This window comes from Anser cygnoides, chromosome 1 (assembly GCF_040182565.1).
Source record: "Anser cygnoides isolate HZ-2024a breed goose chromosome 1, Taihu_goose_T2T_genome, whole genome shotgun sequence".
Lineage (NCBI taxonomy): Eukaryota > Metazoa > Chordata > Aves > Anseriformes > Anatidae > Anser > Anser cygnoides.
Genome location: NC_089873.1, coordinates 113,438,288 through 113,457,032, shown reverse-complemented (window position 1 = coordinate 113,457,032; position 18,745 = coordinate 113,438,288). Strand labels below are relative to the sequence as shown.

The 18,745-nt window shown below is 45.7% G+C and overlaps 1 protein-coding gene across 4 annotated transcripts in view; it reads right to left on the bottom strand.

Moving 5' to 3' along the window:
* The window catches only part of SON (SON DNA and RNA binding protein), a 39,045-nt gene extending 23,895 nt beyond the window's left edge, over positions 1–15,150 (bottom strand). Inside the window, exons 1-3 of one of the 4 annotated variants that reach the window (XR_010825294.1) lie at positions 13,852–14,172; positions 13,026–13,192; positions 203–10,594 (exon numbers count right to left, since the gene is read on the bottom strand). Coding sequence is in view for 3 of the 4 variants with exons in the window: in XM_066978239.1 (XP_066834340.1) it covers positions 203–10,594; positions 13,026–13,192; positions 13,852–14,111 (10,819 nt within the window). In the remaining variant the exon portion in view is untranslated. Of the gene's footprint in view, positions 1–202; positions 10,595–13,025; positions 13,193–13,851; positions 14,173–14,599 lie in introns of those variants that run through there. The other 3 variants (XM_066978244.1, XM_066978239.1, XM_066978256.1) reach the window with 3 other exon arrangements.
* Positions 15,151–18,745: the final 3,595 nt, after the last annotated feature.

Genomic DNA, 18,745 nt, shown 5'->3' with positions numbered 1-18,745 from the left:
TTAAATGCACTTTCATCCAAATGGGAAGTGCAGATTCAGGTTCAACATGAAAGTTTTCTTACTCAAAGTTATTGCTTAAATATAACGCAGAAAATGACTTCAATAAATTCCTTATGAATGCTACGAAGATGTGTTAAAATAAGACTGCATAAACAAAGTACTGTGTAATTATGAAACCACTAAAAATAAAGTTATCACTTACCCAAGTCCGTAAGACGTTTAGGTGACCTGCTTGAAAATCTTTCTGATGATCTGGACCTACGACGATCAGGTGATCTGCTGTAACCCCTTCTTCTCCCTGAAGACCTTGATCGCCGCAGCCGAATTGGTGACCTACTAGAACTCCGTCTTCTTCCTCTTGACCTCGATCGCCTTTGACGAATAGGTGTTCGACTCCTGCTCCGTAATCTGAGGGATATCCTACGATCTCTTGAATCTGATCTTCTTCTTCTCCTATCAGCAGATCTTGATCTATTTCTCTGAGATCTTTTGCGTCTGTCTCTCGATAAAGAACGCCGCCTTCTTGATGCTGACCTTGACCTACTCCTTCTTCTGTGCCTTGAACGTGACAACGAGCTAGATCTAGAGCGACGATTAGATTTTGATCTTGATGTTCTTCTCCTTGTTACAGATCTGGAGCGATTCCGTCTAGAGCGAGATTCTGTATCATATCTCTGGGATCTGCGCTGGGAAGACCTGGAGCGTCTGCTCCTGGATCTCCGTGAAGACTCTTTGTCTGCTGCTTTTTCAACAGATTTGGACAGACTCCTTTGCCGAGCAGTGGACCTGGAGCGTCTACGTCTAGATCTCCGTGAAGACTCTTTGTCTGCTGTTTTTTCAACAGATGTTGACCGACTCATTTGGCGAGCAGTGGACCTGGAACGTCTACGTCTAGATCGCCGTGAAGACTCTTTGTCTGCTGCTTTTTCAACAGAAGTGGATCTACTTTTCTGGCGAGCAGCAGACCTGGAGCGTCTATGTCTAGACCTCCGTGAGGACTCTTTGTCTGCTGTTTTTTCAACAGATACGGATCGACTCATTTGACGAGTAGGAGAGCGTCTGCTTCTAGATCTTCGTGAAGACTCTTTGTCAGATATTTTTTCAACAGATTCAGACCTAGATTTCTCACGTTCAGAAGACTCAGAACGCCTACTTTCAGACATAAAGGAAGAGTCCTGTCCCTCTGACTTCTCAAGAGGCATAGAACATGACTCCTGGTGTTTGTCTTCAACTGCCGAAGAGGGCTCCATATCCTCAACTTCTTCACCTGTGGTAGACCCTTGGTCATCTGATGATGTGGAGTCTCTTCGTTCAGCTGTCAAGGAAGGCTCTACATCATCTGCTTCTTCACCAGTGGTAGACCTTGATTCACGTCCATCTGGGGATGTGGAACGTCTATGTTCAGTTGTCACAGAAGGCTCCATATCCTCTACTTCTTCACCAGTGGTAGACCTTGAATCATGCTCATCGGAGGATGTGGAGTCTCTTCGTTCAGCTGTCAAGGAGGGTTCCACATCCTCCTCTACATCTTCACCTGTGGTAGATCTTGATTCATGTTCATCTGAGGATGTGGAGTGTCTACGCTCAGCTGTCAAGGAGGGCTCCCGGTCCTCTGCTTCTTCACCAGTGGTTGATCTTGACTCACGTCCATCAGGAGACACAGAACGTCTATGGTCACCTCCCGAAGAGGGCTCCAAATCCTCTACTTCTTCACCAGCGGTAGACCGTGACTCATGCTCATCCGAGGACACGGAGTCTCTACGTTCAGCTGTCAAGGAGGTCTCCCGATCTTCTCCTTCTTCACCTGTGGTGGACCTCGACTCACGCTCATCAGAAGATGTGGAGTCTCTTCGTTCACCTGTCAAGGAGGGTTCCACATCCTCTACTTCTTCCCCAGCGGTAGACCTTGACTCATGCTCATCAGAAGAAACAGAGGATCTGCGTTCCGTTGTCAATGGCTGTTCCAAATACTCTGCTTCTTCACCACCGCTAGACCTTGACTCATGCTCATCGGGGGATGTGGAGCGCCTATGTTCAGATGTCAGAGAGGCCTCTCGATCTTCCATTTCCTCATCTATGACAGATTTCTGGTCATGGCCCTCGGGAGACACAGATCGCCTATGTTCTGAAGTCAAAGAGGACTCTCGAGCCTCTTCCTCCATGGGAGATTTCAGCTCATGGCTGTCATGATATGGGGATGTGGAATGTCTACATTCAGATGTTGAAGAGGGCTCTAGATCTCCTGTTTCTTCACCAGGAACAGATTTCACACTGTGGCCATCAGGGGACATGGAGCATCCTCTTTCAGGCAGTACAGGCATTTCATCATCCATCTTTTCAACAGGGATGGATTTCAAGTCACTAACATCTGGAGACATGGAAGCTCTATCATTTAACGTTAAAGGTTCAAGACTACCCGCTTTCTCAGCAGTGAGGGATCTCAACCTCTGGCCATCAGGGGATGCTGTATGTTCTCTTTCAGGTGTTAGAGAAAAGTCCTGCACCTCTTCTTTTTGAATAGTGGTGCATCTTACCTCCTGGCTCTCAAAAGACAAAATATGGTCATTTTCAGATGTTAAAGAAGAATCCCTGTCCTCTGTTTTCTCAGCCTGAGTCAATCTTTGTTCATATCTTTCAGGGAACAGAGCATGATCATTTTCGTATGTCAGAGAAGGTTCTTTATCCTCTGCTTTTTCAGAAGGGCTAGAATGCAGCTCCTGAACTTCAGGAGACATGGTACATTCACCTTCAGACAGAGACAACTCCTGCACCTCTGTTTTTCCAACAACAGTAGATTGCAACTCCTGGCTATCAGTGGACATCGAACTTTCACTTTCAGATGTTTCAGAATGTTCCCCCATTTCTTCTTTTTCAACGTGGCTGGATCTTGAATCACGGCCTTCAGGAGATATATCGTATTCGTTTTCAGACAGCACAGAACAATCCTGCGTTTCTGTTTTTTCAACAACAGATGACAACTCCTGCCTTTCAGGGGATGCAACATATTCACTACCTGATATTAGAAAAGGCTCCTGCACCACTTTCTTTTCAGCAAGGGTAGACTGTACTCCCTGGCCTTCAGGGAATGCGGGATATTCACTGTCAGATGTCAGAGAAGGTTCTTGCACCTCTTTTTCAGCAGGGCTGGCAGTCATCTCATGGCCCTCAGGGGACAGAGCATATTCATTTTCAGACAGCAGAGAATGCTCCTGTACTTCTGCTTTTTCAGCAAGGGAAGACTGCAATTGCTGATCTTCAGAGTACAAAGCGTATTGATTATCAGGTACTGCAGAAGGCTGCTGGACCTCTACCTTCTCAGGAGAGCTAGACCGCAGTTCCTGGTGGTCCCAGGATACGGCACATTCATTTTCACATGTCAGAGCAGGCTCTTGCACTTCAGTCTTTTCAAAAGGGGGCGACAGCAATTCCTGGCTCTCAATAGACACTGAACATCTTTCTTTAGCCAGATACAGTTCCCGCACCTCTGTTTTTTCAGTAAGGGTTGATGTCAACTCTGGGCCATGAAGGCCCACTCTGTACTCATTTCCAGGTATCTGTGAAGGATCCTCTACCTCAGCTTTCTTGAAAGGGGTGTGTGTCAACTCACGAACATCAGAGGAAACAAAACATCTACTTTCCAGTATCAGAGATGGCTCCTGCACCTGGATTTCTTTATCAGAGGCAGACCTCAACTTGTGTCCATCAGAAGATGCAACGTACTTCAGTTCAGAGGGCAAAGGTGACTTCTGTGCTTCTACTTCTTCAGTTCGGGTAGCTCTCAATTCATTACTACCAGGCAACGTGAAAAGCCCACCTTCAGATGTATGAGAAGGCACTGCGGCCTCCAATTTTTCAGTAGGTATGCTTACTGATCCCAAAACATCAGTGGACTTTAAGAATCCACTTTCCAGTGGAAAAGGAGGCTTCTGCATCTCCGGTCTTTCAGCTGCAGTGGATGTCAGTTCACAGCCTTCAGGGGAAATAAAACACCCACGTTCAGGAGCCACTGACAGTTCTGAACCTTCTGTTTTCTCAGAGTAACTGTATTTTGACTCACAGCCATCATGGCACACAGGAATTTCACTTTTAGACATCAACAATGATTCTGTAACCTCAGTTTTTCCAGCAGGCAAGTATCTTGATTCACGTATTTCAGAAGACTCAAAACAGCCAACTCCAAGTACTTGTGAAGATGCTGGACCGTCTAAATTTTTCTCAGCAAATGAACTGGACTCACAAGCTTCAGAAGACTTGCAGCTTTGTCCTACAGTTGTCAGGACAACTTCCTGCATTTTTGCAGAAGATGGAGTTGAAACGCAGTCATCTGTGATCTCAACAGGACCACGCTCAGATGTCAGGGAAGCAACTGGAGCCTTTACTTTTCCATCAGGTGACTCGAAGGGCCCACGTTCAGACGTCAATGGAAGCTCCTCTGTTTGTGCAGCAAAGCTGGATGCTGATTCATGTCTGTCAGGAGTCTTGAAAGATCCATTATCAGAAGCTAAAGAAGAATCCCGCATCTGGTCCTTTCCAACTGGCAAGGAGGCTGACTCATGGACATCAGGGAACTCAGAGCACTGAACAACTTCAGGTGCTAAAAAAGGTTTTTGAACTTCTGCTGTTTCAAAAGACAGTGACCTTGACTCAATGCTATCAGCCAACTCAGAAGATCCACTTTGAGGTACTTGCAAAAACTTCTGAAGCTCTGCTTTTTCAACAGGGATGTGTCTCAATTCACGACCGTCAGGCAAGTCAGAAAGTACACTTCCAGACATCAGAGAGGACCCCTGAACCTCCATTCTTTCAGAGGACAAGGAGATTGACTTGCAATCATCAGAAGATAAAGAGCATCCACTTCCAAGTGTCGGAAGAGGCTCTGGACCCTCTATTTCTTTGAGAGATGTAGATCTTGACTCATCTTCATGGGACGTGGAAAGCTCAAATTCTGTTAAAGTTGTCTCTGGATCTCCTCTTTTTTCAACAGATGAGGATGTTGATTTGGATGCTGAGAAAGCAAGTTCAGGTAGTGATGAAGATTCCAGAGCTGCTTCTTTTTCAGTTAGCATGGACCCTAAGTCAGAGCCATAAGGTGCGGTTGATCCATTTTCAAGTGTTACAGAAAGCTCTGAAGACTCTGTGTTTTCAACAGATGTGGATCTCAGCTCCTGGTCATCTGGGGTTTTGGAGCTATCATGTTCAGACACCACAGAAGACTGCAAATCTGCTGTTTTTTCAACAGAGGACAAGCCTGTCTCAAGACTATCAGAAGTTTTGGAGTATCTACTTTCTAACGATGGTGGCAGCTCTGGGCCATTTACTCCTTCAAGAGACAAAGCTGACACAGGACCATTAGAAGATTTGGAGGAGCTGCCTTCACTTGTGAAAGGTTCAGGACCATCTACTTTCTCAAGACACGTGTTTGACTCTTGATGTTCAGAAGACTCTGCATGCTTGCTACTGCATTTCGCTGAGGATAACTTACTCTCTCTTTTTTCTACAGATTTGGATGTTGACTTAACGCTGTCAGAAGATTTGGAACGCTTTCGTTTGGATTTCTTTGAGGATTCTTTGCGCTTTTTTTCTACAGACCTAGACCTAGACTTGTAACGTTCAGAAGATTTTGAGCGACGACGCTTGGATTTTCGTGAGGACTCTTTCTTTTTTTCCACTGATTTGGATCTAGATTTGTAACGGTCAGAGGACTTTGAGCGCTGACGTTTAGATTTCCGTGACGATTGCTTTCGATCTCTTTTTTCTGCTGATCTGGATCTAGACTTGTAGCGGTCAGAAGACTTGGAGCGTTGACGTTTAGATCTTCTTAGAGACGCCTTCCGACCCCTCTTCTCAACAGATCTAGACCTTGATTTTGAACGATCAGAGGAACCAGACCCTCTATGTCTGAACCTCCATGAGTACTCTTTGCCCCCTCTTTTTTCTGAAGACCTGGATCTAGATTTAGAACGGTCAGAGGACCTGGAACGCCTGCGCCGGGATCGCCAGGATGACAACCTGCTCCCTCTCTTTTCTACCGACTGTGATTTAGACCTGTAGCGGTCAGAAGACCTGGACCGTCTGCGTCCGGACCTTCGAGTCTTTTCCACTGACCTGGACTTGGACCTGTAGCGGTCAGAAGACCTAGAACGTCTGCGCCCAGACCTTCGGGTCTTTTCCAGTGACCTGGACTTAGACCTGTAGCGGTCAGATGACCTGGAACGCCTGCGCCCAGACCTTCGGGTCTTTTCCAGTGACCTGGACTTAGACCTATAGTGGTCAGAAGACCTGGAACGTCTACGCCTGGACCTTCGGGAAGACAGTCTGCTCCCTCTCTTTTCTGCTGATCTGGATTTAGACCTGTAGCGGTCTGAAGACCTGGAACGTCTGCGTCTGGATCTTCTGGAAGACAATCTGCTCCCTCTCTTTTCCACAGATCTGGATTTAGACCTGTAGTTGTCAGATGACCTGGAACGTCTGCGCCCAGACCTTCGGGTCTTTTCCACTGACCTGGACTTAGACCTGTAACGGTCAGACGACCTGGAACGTCTGCGCCTGGACCTCCGGGAAGACAATCTTCTCTCTCTTTTCTCCACAGACCGGGATCTAGATTTGGAATGCTTTTTTCTGGAATCTGAATAGTTTCTGCTCCTGGAACGCGCTCTTTTAGAAGTCAAACGCCTGGAAGTAGAACGTGACCTTGATTTTTTCTTCCGCTTCCTAGACCTGGACTGGGACTTGGAGCGACTCCTTTTTTGCTTCTTTGCATCATGTTTACTCTTTTCACTGCTTCTATGGCTGCTTTTATCAACTTTCTCAAGCCTCATCAGAGTCTCCCTCATTCGTGCTGCCACATCAGGCTGCACATCAGATGTTTCTGAATCTCTCGCTTCTGATGCCTCTTCTGCAGCCGCTTCTTTGTCAGTCTCAGCTTGCAGAATTACTTCCGACTGACTTGCCTCTGCCCCAAGTACTGGAACTTCTTCTGTAACAGACTCAGGTACTGGAGCTGCTTCCAAATCCTTAGTGTCTGCCTCTGACCCCACAGCTGCTTCTGCATCTTTCAGCTCTACAACAGTCTCAGGAACAGGAGTTGCTTCCAAATCTTTTGTTTCTGCTACACAGGCCGGAGCTGCTTCCAGCTGTCCTGTGTCCATGATTATTTGGGATTCAGAAGTCCCCACTGAATGTGAAGAACTAAAAGCTGTTTCTGAAGCTGACACAGATTCTGGAGTAATCTCTTGACCACTTACTGCTACAAAAGGCTCAGATGCTAAAGTTTGCTCTGTATCTTTCTTCTCAACAAGTATGTCATATTCCTGAGCCTGATGAGGAACTCTCACATCCTCCATTTGTTGACACTGCCCCACTTCTGAATATTGTACTTCTGCAGCCACTTCACGTTCCAGCATTGTTTCCAGACCTTTTGTGTCCCCAGTTTTTGGAACTGCTTCAGAAGATTTCATTTCAGCAGCAGTCAACACTTCTGGAGCTTCTTCTGTACTTTTCCATTCTGCAGTAGGTTTGGCTTCAAAAACTGCTTGCAGATGTTCTTGCTTTTCAGCATGCAAAAATTCTGGAATAGCTTCTGAATGTTGTTTTGTTACAGTGAATGTTTCTGAAGCACTCTCTAAAACATTCATCACTGCCACTTTTTCAGATGTTTGTGAAGCTTCCAAATCTTGGATATCCATTTGTACCTCAGACTCTCTGACTGTTTCAGAACCTTCCACTTCTGCTGTTGTGGATTCTTTCATACCTTCCAACAACCTCACTTCTCCAGCTTCTGATGCTGGCTCCAAATATTTTGCTTTCATTCCTTTCTCAGTTTCTGAAGCTTCTTCCAAATCTTTTACATCAATCATAGGTGACGCCTCAAGTTTTTTTGTGCCTGTTCTCCTTGTTGCAATTACATATTCTACAGTAGGTCCCTGAGTTCTCACCTCTGTTGAAATCATAGATTCTGAAGTTTCTTTCAAGTTTCTCACTTCTGTCACTGTTTCTGATGCTATACTTATTTCTGCTCTTGGCAAAGACTCTAATACTGTTTCTGAATCACCTACCTGCTCCTGCAAAGGTTCTGGAGTAGTTTTGGAATACTCTGCTGCTTTGATAGCCGTATATTCTACTGCTGTTTCAATTTCACTTGGCTTACGTCCAATCCCATATTCTACAGTTGCTCCCAATTCTTGCATGGGTACAGATTTTGAATTTGTTTCCGAAGTACTCATTGCTACTCTTTGCACAGGTTCTAGTACTACTTCTTTGCTCATTTTTGCTTTGTTCATATCTTCCACCTCAGATACCAAATTTGTTCCCCAGTCTTGCATTAATGTCCTTGTTTCAGATCCCACAGCCATTTCCAGATTTTTCATCTGCATTAAGCATGATGTTTTTGAACTTGCTTCTGCACCTTTTACCTCTGCAACTGCCTCAACTTCTGACAAGTTGTCTAAACCTCTCACTTCTGTAATGGCAGAACTTGCAGCTACTTCAGAATCCTTTATCTCCCCTACAACCACATGCATCATTTCTGTAACTGGTTCCTTTCTTACATGCGCAATCACCGATTCGGAAGTCCTCTCTGACCTTTCTTCTACAGCCAGAAGTCCTGGATTTGCTTCTAAGACTTTACTGCCAATTTTGGCTTCAGAATACACACTTCCTCCTAAGCCCCGTGCCCCTACAAGGGCTGCAGGCTGCAAAACTGCTTCCAAAGTTTTCATCTTTGCTCTACCCACAGACTCCGGATCTCCTAAATCTTCTGAAGCTTTTATAACTCCTGTTTGCAAAGACAGTGAAGTTGCTCCTGAAGTTTTTGATTCTACCACAGTCATTGGTCTTAAGACTCCTGCTGGACCTTTCATTTCTTCTTTCTGCAAAGACAGGGGAGTTGCTTCCAAACCTCTCATGTTTGATTCACTCTCAGAAATTTTTGAAGCGTAAGTATTTTCCAGTTGCAGAGTAGCTTGACTTGTTTCTAGATCTTTTGTTCTTGTCACTGTCACAACTTCCATGGTTGCTCGTGGACCTTGAAAACCCTCCACCATCTGGATTTCTGGAACTGTTTGGGGAATGACAGTCTGCACAGTGGCTACAGGTTCTGAAGTTGCTTGCAAACCTTTTGTCTCTGCAACCACATTCACATCTGTCAAGCCTCTCGTTTCTGTGAAGACTTTAGGTTGTAGGAACGCTGTTGCAGAATCAGGAGTTCCTTCACCTGTTGCTATCATACCTGGAGGTTTCATGACTGTTTCCAAGGTTTTTGGCTTTACCGCACCAACTGGTTCCAGAACTTTCTCCAAAGCTCCCACATTTTCAATATGCACATAGCCTCCAGCTGGTTCAATAGCCTTCACTGTTGTAACAGCCCCTGCTGCTAGGGGTATTTTGGCACTTTTCATTTCCACCTGGGTCATAGCAGTTTCTGTAGATATTTTAAAAGAACGTTGCAAAGCTGCATCTGGGTCTGTTTTATTTTTAACATCTCCCATCATAGCTACAGGTTCCAAGGCTGCTGCCGAGACACTTGAAGTTTCCATGGAGCTGCACTGTGCCACTCTCAAATTATCAGATAAAACTGGGGGATTCAGGACTGGTTCCGGAGTTCTACTTACACCCCCTAATTCAGTTGCTCCTACAATTTTCACTTCTTCCATGGCCACAGACATGTGAGCTGCCTTCACAGTATTGAGATCTGCCTGATTTGCAGATTTAGGAATTGTTGTCACATCACTTGTCAAAGACACAGATTCTGAAGTTGTTTCCAACACTTTCACTCCTCCCTGGGCCATAGATTTTAGAGATGCTTCTGAATATTCCAGCACCCCCATGGTCTGAGATTCCAAAGCTTTTACTTCCCCAGTGCCTTTAAACCTCAAAGCACTCTCTGTACCTTTTAGTGCTTCTGTCATCTCTGAAGGTAGAACTGCTTTCTGAAGTTCAGATTTGTTGGCAACTCCAGATGGGATGCTAGACGAAGCACTGCTTCCAGTAATGAAAAAGTCACCCTTTTCACTCACATTAACAGCTACAGGATAAATATTTTCATAAGACTGTTTAATTTGTTCTTCTCTAGTGCAAATTTGAGCTTGAGTCATACTAGCATTTTGTTGGATATCAAATTGGCTGCCTTCTAAATTAAACTGAGGATCTGTTGCACACAAAGTCCCCTTCTCACTTCCAAGATTTTCTGTAGATGGCTGAGAATCAGTTCTCAAATGAGAAACAAGTCCTAAAGCTTGTCTATCAAGCTCCTCACTTGCTTTTAAGCACAGTTCTTCTGGCTGCATCTGGACAGCCAGATTTGCATCTCCAAGTCCTCCATGCTGTACGCTCAATTTGGAGCTTGATTTCTCTGGCATCGAGTGAGAAGCAGGCTGTAAGTCTGCATGCTCTCCATGACGTGCACTCAACTTTGACTCCTTTGGCTGCTTTTTATGCTTTTTCTCTTTCTTCCTTTTCTTCTTCTTTTTCTTCTTCTTCTTGCTTTTGTGTTTTTTGTTCTTTTTTGATTTTTTTCTAGGAATTTCATCTTCACCTTCAGCAGTAGAGCTTCTTTTTGTAGACTGAGTACTACTGTTCACAGTATTTTTGTCTACATCTAGAAAAGAAAATGATATTTTCCTTGTAAATATTATTAAAACTACATTTAAAAAATCTTTTAGGCCAGTAACCAAGTACATGGAAAAAAGGTACAAAAAAATTAAACTTAGCAACCATGCCTTCTTCACTAAACTACCATACACAACTGGCATACACTCCCTCTTCTGCACTCTTACCTTTCCTCTCAGTAATCACTGTAAGTAAAAATAAGTAATTCTGCTTTCAAACAGCTAAGCATTTTTGGTCAGCAACACAGTTCTACTGGGAACACGATGCTTTCCAAGAAGTAGTTGGATAAATTTCCACCTATATACAACTCCGCAGTGCATTCTCCCAGGAGGCCGAAGACTTGTTTTGTGTTTTTAAACTACATCAAGCTGCAGATGGAAGTGAAAAACTCTCATTTTCCAGACAAAAGATCTAAGCGGTGGCACGTTTAGCATACAAAACATGGCCAGCCCATCACCTTCTAGTATGCTCTAAAAAGTCCCATCACCATAGCTTTTGAGTGAGCCGAATACTATGAGCGTGTTAGAATTGATCTAAGCATATTCACTAATTAAGTTCCTTGCTGACTGATCAAGTTCTTCAGGTGTCTTTAGGGAACCAGCATCTAGTTTCCTGATTCCAAAGGGGCTTTAAGACATTGCAGGCAACTAGATGCTCAGACCGGACTGCAGTTACTGTGAGACACTGCCAATATGCAAGTACCTAATAAAGTTTTTGCTTCAAACAGAAAACTAACTAATAAATTCGGGTGACTGCAGAGACAGCCAGCCACTGACATGGAAATGAAGAGAAAAACTGGATTTCAATCACCTTTTAATTCTATACCTCATCTCCTCATGAATTTAACCCGTGTTAGGTTCTTACCCTTCTTTGGATCTAGTCCCATATTTTCATGAGAACAACATTTCTTCTAGAGGTAAATTGCTGCAGTCTTTGTTAAATATGAGATATACATTAAAATCTGCATGTTATCTTAAATTATTACACTTATACTGGCCAGCGCAGCAATATGGGTTCTCCAATTATAATCTAGCTGTGATCACAAAGCATACTCTTTGAAGTAAACAATGTAAAATCATTCAGTGAACAATAATATCCTATAAACACATATCTCAGGTAGCTTTAAGAGCTCACATATTTTTACATAATATACACTTTAACAAAAAATAGCATTTCCACCAACACTGCTGAAAGAGTTGCAAACAGAGTCAAGTGAACTTTTCTGCATAGCAGTTTCAAATAATCCCTAACTGTTGACTAACAGTAACGTTAACTCCTTTTACATGTGAACAGTGGGAATATTTACCATAGGTTAAGGTTATCAACTTCCAGATTACTGTCTCTTACATATTTACTACCACGTTAATTTGCCTCATTCTTCTACAGCAGAACAACAAAAATACAAACAAACCAGATGCCAGCCTGAAGTGCTACTTGTACGGCATACCTGTAAAAGACTGCTGGAAATGCTCAAGGTAAACAAGCCACTATACACAAAAAGAAAGAAACAATGCCAAAATGTTGCATATAACATCTCTGAAATATAAAATTTCTGTCACAGTTTTCTATACTGCCTCTTAAAAAAAAATAAATCTGGAACTATACTTACCAAGTACATAGCAGCCACCTATATTCTAAATTTGAAAAATTAGAAGTGGAGTAATTACACCCTTCCATCTCAGTAACCGTTCCCATTTGGAAATTTTAGAGAAAAGACTAGTCCCATGAGAAAAGATACTCAGATTCAACTTTTTGGAAGAACAAATCCACTAATTTATTGATGTTATGAGATGGCTATATAAAAATGTATTACCCTCTGGAAGACTGCAATCTAAGTAACTACATTTTTAAGGTAATTACATTATTAATTTTAAAATGACAGAGCATCTCACTCCGACAGAACAGTTAGTTATACAGTTCTGAATTTTAGTATATATGATTTTTAGAAATAGTCTTATAAGCCACACCAAAATAACACAACAGTCCTTCTATCCATATCAGTACCAGCTTTCTTAATAAGAACTGAATACCGAGACCCTGAAGCAGGTATATAAAGAATAAAGCACAAAACACTTCAGATGTACCAACAAATATTTTTTTCTATACACATAGATATTATACATTGTATCATTATTGTAATGGACAGAAAAGATAATTTTTTCCATATTAAGTAATGCTTTCATGTATTAACCAACTTCATTTTTTCAATTATGTCTTTCTCTGTCCATTTGCAGTTGTAAGTCACAGAAGACAAAAAAATACTTAACGAATGTTACAATAAACACAACTTGTCCGATGAAACTCAGTAAGAGAATCAGTATTGAAAAGTATGTTTTTGCCTCTGTAAAAATGACTTGATTTTAAGAACTATGACAACCTTCTTAAACAAGAACGTACTTGCCAAATGTGTTTTCATTTACCTGATTTGCACTGCAGTTCTGTATCAAGGGCTCCAGAGAGCACTTCCTCTATTTTCTGCACTATCTGATCATTCTGACGACTCCCAGCACCAGCAACAGTGTCATCTGAAGGGTTGGCTTGCTCAGCTGGGACTGTGTCACCATTGGGCTGGCCTTCTACCTTTCCACTAACCAAAAAAAATATCAACATAATACAAGCAATTTTGAGCCTTTTTTGACTTTTAATTCATACGCATTTATTATACTCAGCCCTTCAAAGTAATATTTTAGCCTCCTGAAGAAGCCACGCTTTCAGTGAAACATCTACTTTTCGATTAACTTTCACTTGTTTGCGACAGAACGCCTCGTGCCAACTGAATACAAGGGAGCAAAATACGTTCTCAAACGACCCAGCCCCCGGGGGTTTGTGTATTAACTGAAACGGACTCCTCAACTCCCCTTTCAAAGTAACCATACAATCTCCTCTAGCAGATTTTGCTTGCTTGGTAAGATAAGTCTGAGAAGAAAAAAAAAAAAAACCTAGGCAAAGTTAAACGCAACGAGAAGAGCGTTACAGACCGGACGGGCGCTCGCCCTTTCCCCTCCTGCCCCTGAAAGCGAGGCCAATGCTGGAAACCCGTAAGCCAAATCGGGGGCTCTCCCGCCTTCCTCACCCAGTTCCCTCCCCCCCTCCCTCCCCCCCCCCCCCCCCGCAAGGCGGCGACCCCCCAGCCCCGCCATATTGAGGCGAAAACGGGCCCCGGGCCGCCCCCCCCCTCCCCCGGGCCTGAGGCGGGGCCCGCGCACCGCGCGCTAGGCCCAGGCCGCCTGGCGAACGGCTCGTTACCCGCCGTGCTGCTGCTGCTGCTCCTCCTGCATCTCGCGGAATTTGTTAACCACGAAGGACCGAAAGATCTGCTCGATGTTAGTCGCCATGACAGCCCGGCCGCGCTGCCCCCCCCCCCCCCTTCCTCCTCCTCCACCCCGCGGGGGCTCCGCTCTCCTTCCTGCCGAGCCGCGAGGGCCTCCGCGATCCCACCACGCACCGCGGCGGCGGCAGGCCGCGAGCCCCGCGCTGACGCGCTCGCCCGGACGCCGCCTCCCCATTGGCTAGAGCCCTCCAACGCGGTGACGCAGCGCGGGCCTCGGGCCGGCCGCTCTAGCGCTGTGGAACCATAGAGCCGCGGCCCCGTCCGCCTTCCGGGAAGGGGGGGGCGGGGGGGGCCGTCTCGTGCCTCGGCGGAGCCCGCCGCCCCCTCCCCCCGCGCGGCAGCGCCGCCATGTTGTGCGCTCCCCCCCCCTCTCCCCCCCCCTCACGCCGCCGTCTCCCACAGCGGCCCCGCGCCCCCGGTACCCCCCCACACGCCGCCGCGGGCAGGCGGAGAGCCCCCCCCCCCCGCCCCCAGCCTCCCCCCGTAACCGCCATAACGGCCCCAACCGCTAAACGCCAACCGCCGTCCCGCCCGGCCGCCCTGAGGAGGGGGCGGGGGGGGGGGGGGGAGCGGGAAGGCGCCGCCGGGCCCCCCTTCTCCCCTCACGCCGCGATGGCGGCCGGCGGGGGGCTCGCGGGGGGAAGGCCGGAGGGCGGCACTCACCTCGCCGGCGGCCCGAGCGGCTGCGGCGGCGGGGCCATGGTGGGCTGAGGCGTGCGGCCGTGCGTGCCGGCGGGCTGGGGGCCCGTGGGGGTGGGCGGGAGCGATGCCATTGGTCTCCATGGAGCGGGGCCAAGCCCCGCGCCGCCGCCGCCGCTGCCGCCGCCCCGTGGGTAGAGCGCAAGGCGGCAGCGCCGAGCTGAGGGCGGGGATGAGGGGGGTGGAGGAGGGGTAGGGGGGGGCCCGGCGCTGCCGCGCTGCCCCCGCTCACTTCGGCAGCGGCTCCGTGCGGAAAGGCGCCCTCCCCCCGCCGCCGGGAGGCCGGGCAGCCCCCGGCTGTGACACGCACGTGTGCTGCGGGGCCGGGCGGGCGCCCCGCGAGATGGAGGAGAAATTAAAGGAACAAAGAAGAAGAACGCCGCGGATGAGTGATACCTGAGCGACAGCCGGCCTCGTCTTGCCTTGAGGTGTTTCCCTGCAACGACGCAGGAATCAGTTTGTCCCGAGGCCAGCCACCCTTCGTGCTGCCCCCCAGACAATTCTCCAGTATATACGCATCCAAATCATCCTAAATCCTGTATAACAGAATAATCCCAGAAGACTCCCAACTCCAAAAGCCCATTTCTCCCCCAATAGACTTTCTTCCACTGTCATGAAGTAATAACTTAGGGGCTTAATAACTTCAGGTCTTTACTTCCCCGGAAAAAAAAAAAAACTCAAAACCTATGTGCGACTGTTAAATTGTCACTAGGATCTTTATTTGTGACATCAAATTCAATGTGGTTTAATAACCACTTACAAACTCCTTTAATAGCTGCATTGTTTTTTATACTGTATTGCTCAGAGCTGGTCTGCCCTAATATTAGCTTTGTTCAAGTAACATTTTTGGTATTTGGACCGTTTTGCTTACTTTTGTTAGAGTTGATTTATTATAATACAAAGCAGTTATATTGAAGAGGCACTTTTCCAAATAACAGCACCTTTCACGCCATGCCAACATTTATCTATTTTAGATACTACTTTAAAATGTGGTATCTAATTTCTGGTATTTAATGAGCTAAACAGTGAAACTATTTCACTTTAGATTTAGATTCCCGTCGTGTAAATGGTCCTGTCTAGACCAGCCATTCTTTTAGTCCAGTGCAAGCAGAGATATTCTACATAGGAATAGTGTTGTTAGCATGGATCTTGCCATAACAACACGGTTTTAAATACTTCCAGCACAAAGTAACTGTAACTCACCCCTTCCAAGCAATGCCAGCTGTACTTGGAGCACAGAGGTCTGTCTGGTGTAACTTAGCCTATATTAGCGGCTTCTGACAGAAAAGCAGGGATCACAGGCAGGGATCACACCTCTCATGTGGGCTCAGAGGAATCCATACCATGAAGCTGCTCTCAGGAAAGAGACCCTTCTAAACTAATTCATTCAAAGAAGCTTAACTACACTGATAACCCTACCAGTGTAGGCCTCCATCCCTACAGGAAAACCACAAAGAAAGGTACAAAAAAGCCAGGGAAGGATTTTAATGCACGCTGCATCTTTCACTCTGGCTTTCTAGAAAAAAACACAAAGTAGTGACTACAAAAGCCATCACTGACAGAAATGAGGATCCATAGCCCCACAGGAGTTACTATTCCTGCTCTCCCTTCCAAGATGTTTGTTCAAAAATAAATAATAATATAAAAAAAAAACTTATACACCTTTATTCAATTAGGTGCTAAGTAATCTTCAGACGAATTAAACGAACTATTTTACTTTGATCTTGTCAAGACTAGAGTGACGGTTCGTGACACATTTGTTGTTCAATTTGAAAACACATTATTATGGGACTACTCATTTTAGAGTATTTATTCATGCAACTGTTCCTTTAAAAAAAAAGACAAAGGTGCACTTAAATATGCAAACAATATTTATTAAACTGGTATTTCATAAGCTAATTTCAAAGAACAACGATGTTTTCACACAAATTCTTGGGGAAAGGGAAGGGACAAACATAGGATCAAATCTGGTTTCATTACAGACGGTATTGTTGCACAACTTTAATGCTAAATTGGACTAAATGTTGCCCAATGTTCTTTGGTTTCATGAAGTAGCAAGTTTAACAAAATAGACTAAAGGGTTGCTCCTATCCAGTACTTATAAAGGCATATTCCAGCTGAGAGGATACAAAAACAAAATCAGTCTTTGCAAAGTACCATTCAGCTAACTTACTAAACTATCACCCTTGCACTCTGGAGCCACGCTATTTTCTAGATAAAACCCTAAGAACAGTAATTACAGGTAAGGCTTTTCAGCTAGATCTATCGCCTGCCCGGCCCAGCTCAGCACATCCCCCAGGCAGCAGCCCACTGAAGCCAAAAGTGGCAGCAAAGCTACAGCAACCCCAAGATGAAGGTACTCCTAGATGGGAAGAATTTACACGCAAAACCCAATTCCTGGGGCTCCAAGCCGCAGCTTTTACCTCCCTTCCCACCTTCCCCGCTCCTCAGCCCCCGCCCCGGGCCCACCCGCCGCCGCCATTTCGCGGGGCGCCTTGGGTACTGTAGTTTTGGGCGGCGCGGCGGAGGATGCCTTCCCGTTCCCTAAAATCCCCCTGAAGGAATGTAAGTTTTTCTTTCTCTACGCAGAAGGGCGTCCTCTGTGGGCCACGCGTGTCGCTCGCTCTCGGTGCCGCCGCCGGCGGTGCTCGCCCCCCCGCAGCCCGGCTGAGGGGGGCGGCGGAGGGCTGAGGCGGCGGCGGGGCCATGTGCTCCCCGCTGCCCGTGTGGTGAAATGGCGGAGCGGCGGCGGGGTGCCTGGCGCCTCCATCAAGCCCCGGCGGCTGTGTTTTAGTCTGGGCCTTGCCTTTTCCCCTCATGTGTAACGACAGACGGTCATGCGAAGAGTTAGTTCTCAACGGTTGTCTTATTTTTATTTAAGCTGCGTGTCTCCTGCCCAAATTTACTTCTGGGGTGCTTGAGTCATAACGTTTCTAAATGTGCTGCGATTTTAAGTGTTTTAAGGCACACGCAGCTGGTATTCATATGTCTTTCCCTGCTCTGTTTGGCTTTGCAAAAGTGGCGAAATATTTGCTTTAAAGTAAATAATAAACTTCTAACTTCTCTTGTTTTGGACTTTGGCTGACTTTGATTCTTTCCCTCCTGTTTGCAGAGCTGGGCGCTCACCAACTTTAATATTGGCTTTTTTTTCTTCTTTTTTTTTTTTGTGATATCTTTAGTGGAAACTTGACATTAGTGATCACATTGGTCTATTCTCCCATGTGCCTCGTGACAGGATGAGGTGGAATTGGCTAAAGTTGTGTCAGGGGAGGTTTAGGTTGGATATTAGGAAAAACTTCTTTACTGAAAGGGTTGTTAGGCATTGGAATGGGCTGCCCAGGGAAGTGGTTGAGTCACCATCCCTGGAGGTCTTTAAGAGACATTCAGATGTAGAGCTTAGTGATATGGTTTAGTGGAGGACTTGTTGGTGTTAGGTCAGAGGTTGGACTCGGTGATCTTGGAGGTCTCTTCCAACTTAGATGATTCTGTGATTTATTATATTATTTGTAAGTGGAATAGTAACACACAATGCACATTCTTTACCTCTATGGTTCCTTCTGGTTATCAGCCAATGGATGGTGAAAGACATTGAGCACTTACAGCTCTGTGAATAGTCTGAATTGTCAGAAGTTAGTGCTTGGGGTAGGGAATAACACTTTAAGGTTCTTATTTTTAGTAGTGAGATTTATGGTGATCTTTTTGCCTAACAAATACGGAATCCAGCTCATTGGAGGATAACACCTGTTAAACACCTATCAGTTGCACTACACAGTGTTCCCAAGCGAGAGCCAGAAGTTAGTTGTGAATGAAAAACTACGAGCAAAAGAAACTTATTTAAACTCAAATCTATAATTAAAAATCAATTGCCACTTGATTCTGGAGGCCTCTGAACTCTTTAAGTAACGCTTTATGGTATTGAAATCTGAGGAAATTAAAAGTTACAGATCTAAGGCGGCATCATTTTCGTTGAGTAAGAGCCTCAGGCCACCCTAATCTAAGCTTGCAGCGCCATCATCGTGTTTCGGCTATTCTGCCAGTTTAAGCACCATGGCAGTTTGTTTCTGTACTTTGCATTGCATCAGCAGAGCTGCCTGCATGCTTGGCATGATG